Raw genomic sequence first — 5,000 nt, forward strand, 5'->3', positions numbered from 1 at the left:
GATTTGAAATTACGAGCACAATTACTCCCCCAATTGTATGACATGAGGTTCCGTTACTAATTTATCATAACTAAATGTATTACAAAATTCGAGGATAAAAAGTCTTTGAATACCTTATTGTGCGAAAAAGTTAAAATTATATTCAATATGTTTTGCAAACAGTAGGAAAACAGCAAGGAAGACCCAGTGCATGTGATTGATGCGCAAATGGTGTCCTGTGTCCAATAATTATTACAGGTATCCAATTTGGAGTTGTTCAAATTGGATACCTGTAATTGGACACGTGATCACGTGCTGGTTACGCGACAAATAGAACCAATGAGATTCTGGAATTTTGTAATTATAGTTACGATTAATTGATTTAGTTATTTACAGACCTATCATCTACCCTTGGTTCATCGCAGCTATTTTGTAAGATCTTTTTCAAGATTTTTTTCAAAGTGGAATTACAAATTGAAAGAATGTTTTTGAACTCTTGTTCACAGCATGAAGAACACCCCATTGCAGGTTACTTGTCATTACACAAGAGTAATGATAGTTTGCTCCTAAAGTGGACACCAAATAAGTTGATGAGTGGATCATGTGAAAGAGAAAAGAGTCAATTTTGGGACTACGCCCTTACAGTCAACTTACATGATGTTGTCTATATCCACTGTCATCAGCATGGTGAGCTCACACCTCAATGTTTTGTTTCATAACCTTTTTATAGTGAAGTTGGGCTTAAAATAATTAAATCACTCTATGAACCCCATCATAATTTCCACAACCCCTTTGAGCTTCAAAATTGGAATCATGTAAGTTAAAAGCAGGTTGTCATTATTTCCAGGTGTTTATGGTGTGGTTATACTCATTGGACAAGATGGTGTCCAGCGTCCACCAATTCGTTTCCCAACAACGGGCTCTCTGCTGTCATTCTTAAACTGCCTTGAGAATGGACTTCATCCACATGGGGAGCTTGACCCACCCCTATTTAATCCACGCTCCAAAGGACTTGGTCTGCCAAGACTCAAAAAGACCCCTTCAGGGGACAACCTGCGGCTAAATGTGTTGTCAAAGGGAGAAAACACAAACCAGGATTATGTGTTTAGATTGGTGTCTGGAACAAAGTCAGAGGACTTGGGTATAATTTTTTTCTTAATTCTTTATTATAAATTGTTGAAGTTCCTAGTAAGTTCTGCTTAATTTACAGCGATTAACGATAATTTAAACAATAATTATTATTCACTGAAGGTGAGATGAATAATTGTTTTTATAATTACATACTTAGGTGATTATTTGAAAGATATCCATTTTCTTTAAAAGAATACGTTTCTTTGTCTGTTTCCTGTACAAAACAGCTTGCGGCCATTTAGGAAAAAAAAAACAAAATATATACCGATAGGTAATTATTGTGTAGTGATCACCTCAAGTACAAGCAATCAGCGCAGAGAATTTTCAATAAACCCCTATGTAATTATGCAAATGCAGTTTATTGTGATGTAGGAAAAATTGCTGTTCGGAAGTCCTCGGTATAAATCACGGGCAAACGGTAAAACTCTGAATAAATCTTTTATTCTGGAAAGAAAAACAACTCCAAAAAAGCAAGCAAGAAAGCCTTCAAAACAAGCTTGTGCCACCACGCTGTGTGTGATTGGCCAAAAGTCCACACAGGAAATGATGTGTTCATCACACCACTCAAAGTTCATTCCTTCAAAAATGTCAAAAAAGGCCTCAAGGGCGTTAAAGGGAACAAGGCGCATAACCAAAAGCTCTTATAATCCTTCTCAACAATAACTGATTTAAGGCAATAATTATTACTATTGCCTTCATTCAAAGTGTCACTGACCTCAAAATACATGCAGTAATAGACCCACGGTATGACTGGTTTTGCTAATATAAGTGAAATTATCCCAAGGGATGAATGCTGTGAAGTCAGTTGCTGTGTCATTTTATGGAGAAAGGTTGACTGTCAATTTGACTACCTGACATAATTTTCTGCAGGAATGAAGCTTTTATTAAAGAATAATTCTTCAAATATTTAAAATTTTTACACATTTGTTGATTAGGGTTTAATAAATTATATTTGTTGAACTTACCCTTTAAACATTAGTGAATCATAAGGTCATTAAGTTTCTTGGTAAAAAGTTTGTATTCTGGCCTGCCTGAAATTTAATGATCAAATTAATTTACTAATATTAAGTAACTAAATTAAAAAAAATTAAGGTTGGTCGCACTCAAAGAATGCAATGCTTCTCAGTCTGATGTTTTTCTTTAGCTTTTCTTTTGTATTATGTTACTATATATAAACATGTATTTGATCCAAAATGTGTTATGTTTTATTTTAGTGAGTAAAGAAATGGATCGATTTTCTTCCCAAAAATCTTTCAAGAAGCCTACTGGTTTGCCATGGAAACGACAAGACTTCAGTGCACGAGTGCAGTCCAGTTTTAAAAGAAACCAGAAACAGTCTTCTCCACGCACTATGTGAGTTTGTTTTTTAGCTAATCCTTGTAAAAATATTATTTAATACAAGGGTGGGATAAGGCACATCATCTGGGAAACTGGGATAGCCCTTCCCTATTGATTAGCATCCCAAGCTTGTCTGAACCACTTTGTCCCATATCCAGGCATTAGATAATATGTTGTGCACAGGTTCAAAATGTTTCCTGGTTCAAAACTTTTCAAACAGTTCAATTTTGATTTTCCTTTGTTTGAGATTATGCTAATTATTTATTAGACAAGGAAAAATCAAAATTGAACCACAACACAACATCTACATACATGACATCCCTCCTCCATCATTTTTCTGTGACATGAAGTATAGGGGGAGTTGCTGGCACCTTGGGTTGATGACCCCATTTTCTGGAAATTAAGCTTCATTCTTTGCTCTTAAACTTGCATCATATGTCCTTGAATTTAGCATGTTTATCCTCTTGTCGACTTATAAACATGACACGTGAAACATAACATTCAGAAATACAAGTTGTAGTGTGAATGTTTGGTTTTCTCAGGGAATGTCTAAGCACTGCCTGTGAAACCATGAGAAGACAGATGACTCTTCGAGCCTTCAATGGATGTGAGTTGATGACTGACAGTTTATAACTCATTTACTTAATTTTGAACTAGTTATTCAGTTATCAAATCCAGGTTTCTGGGAAAAAAAAGTAGATGTCATAAAATTACTTTTTTCAAATTTGAAGATGACAAACTTACAATTAACTATAATTATGGTGGTAAATAGTGAATTGGACCCATATGAAAGATTTTCTTTTTGTTTCCTGGCAATGGCAAAAGACAGGTAAAAAGTCAGGTATGTGTCAAAGGTTGGGTTCGAACCTGAAAATCTGTTTTTTCAGTTGTTCCAGTACTGGTTGTCAAGAAATTAAACGACAGAAACACTTTTTCCCGCATGGTTTTTCAATTTTCTCTCTCGTCCAAACTGAACCACTTTCCTGGTACAGTGACCCAGGATAGGTTTGTGCGATAAAACAGCAATTCAATGTCAACAGGGTTATCTTATGTGCAACATCTGAAGACTGTGCGAACACACCTATTATGGCTTGTCCATCATAATAAGGTCGCTTCAGAAGAGAATGGAGTGGATTACTCTCAAGGCCTAACGGAACAAGTCTGGAGGGGAATGTACCACAAAGGACAGGTCAGCTTTCACAGATACTCAAACTTTAACTTGCAAACAGGGATTGATAATAGACTTCTTCAGCTTGTACATTTTGTTTTCCCGTTTAAATTTTCAGACCACGTGATGTTACTCCAGAGAACAGTTTCTTTCCGATGTCATCGTATGCACGTGCTTATGTACGAATAACTAAAAAGAGAAAAGGAAAATTCTCTTGAGGACATCTCGTTGTTTGAAATGGGAAAACAAAACTTACAAGCTAAACAGGGCCATTACTCATTCCAGTCTCGCGTATCGAGCTGTTTAAACGCCTTCTACAACAAGTTGCAAAATTGTAGATACACTCCCTTAAAAAAATAACACCTTTTCTAGCTTCCAATACCTGCCGTATCTAGAATTCTTCCCATTTCCCCACCCCCCCCCCCCACTCCTTCTCCCCCTTTCAATGTTGACTGTTTAAGTTTTCAGCATTTTGTTGTCTTGCTAGCGACATTGATAAGGGGGGAGGGGGGCTGCAGTGTGGGAGGTAATAGGTGAATTAATAACGCCCCGACAAGGTGAAGTGTCTTACTGATTTTTCAACTCTTTGTAGCTTCTTAAGAAACCCAGCACATGTAACGTGCTCATGACTAAAGAAAACAAAAAAGAGAGAGAGAGAGAGAGAGAGAAACTGGGCCCAGTTTTTCAAAGCCTGATTTATCTAATCGTGGATTAGTGGAAACTTTTCTTTCAGTTTTTTTAACTGGTGGGGGGGATGGGGGGTGGGGTGGGGTGGGGTGCCGTGGGGTACTTCCTATTAATGGTCTAATGGGGATGTTCCGCTGGATGGAGTCGCATTTTCACGACTGGATTGACTATATTGGGGTTGCATTTTCAACAGAGTTCCCGACACATTACTAAGGTCGCAAATTGTCAGGGTTTTCGAGGGAAGAAAATTCTGGCTAGTGGGATTTAAAATTGGAAAAATTCATGGTAAAAAAAAAGTTGTGACAAAAAGAACTGTAGTGCTGTTGATTCAATACTTACTAGTCGCATTACATTTCGTTTTGAAATTACAATTAAAAGGCTTTTATGTAAGGTTTATGCATAAAGAGAAAGTGACTAAGTTGGGGTCGCTAAAATAGCATTTATCCAAAGGTGATTAAGATGGGTTCGCTAAAAGAGCATTTATCCAAAAGTGACTAAGGGGGTCTACAATTGACCATAAAATAGACTGTAAAGGGGTAGGGGTTCTTCCCCCCCCCCCCCGCCGGGTTTTCTTATCAATCAAAAATGTTTCCACCAGATTTTTAGCCTTCAAGTGTGGGTTAGATTTCCTTTTTTTCTTTCAGCTTAAAACTAGAGGGCAAACTAGAGGGCTTAGTTGGTATTTAATTAGTGATTA

At 37.0% G+C, this 5,000-nt stretch overlaps 1 protein-coding gene across 3 annotated transcripts in view; it reads left to right on the plus strand.

Annotated features, from left to right (window-relative positions):
* LOC138047453 (small G protein signaling modulator 1-like) overlaps positions 1 to 5,000 on the plus strand; it is a 30,432-nt gene that overhangs the window by 15,930 nt on the left and 9,502 nt on the right. For all 3 annotated transcript variants that reach the window (XM_068894304.1, XM_068894306.1, XM_068894305.1), the window contains 5 exons: positions 486 to 666; positions 827 to 1,120; positions 2,325 to 2,463; positions 2,991 to 3,055; positions 3,489 to 3,637. In XM_068894304.1, coding sequence (XP_068750405.1) covers positions 486 to 666; positions 827 to 1,120; positions 2,325 to 2,463; positions 2,991 to 3,055; positions 3,489 to 3,637 — 828 coding nt within the window. The remainder of the gene's footprint in view (positions 1 to 485; positions 667 to 826; positions 1,121 to 2,324; positions 2,464 to 2,990; positions 3,056 to 3,488; positions 3,638 to 5,000) is intronic.

This window comes from Montipora capricornis, chromosome 4 (genome assembly GCF_036669925.1).
Source record: "Montipora capricornis isolate CH-2021 chromosome 4, ASM3666992v2, whole genome shotgun sequence".
Taxonomy (NCBI): Eukaryota; Metazoa; Cnidaria; class Anthozoa; order Scleractinia; family Acroporidae; genus Montipora; species Montipora capricornis.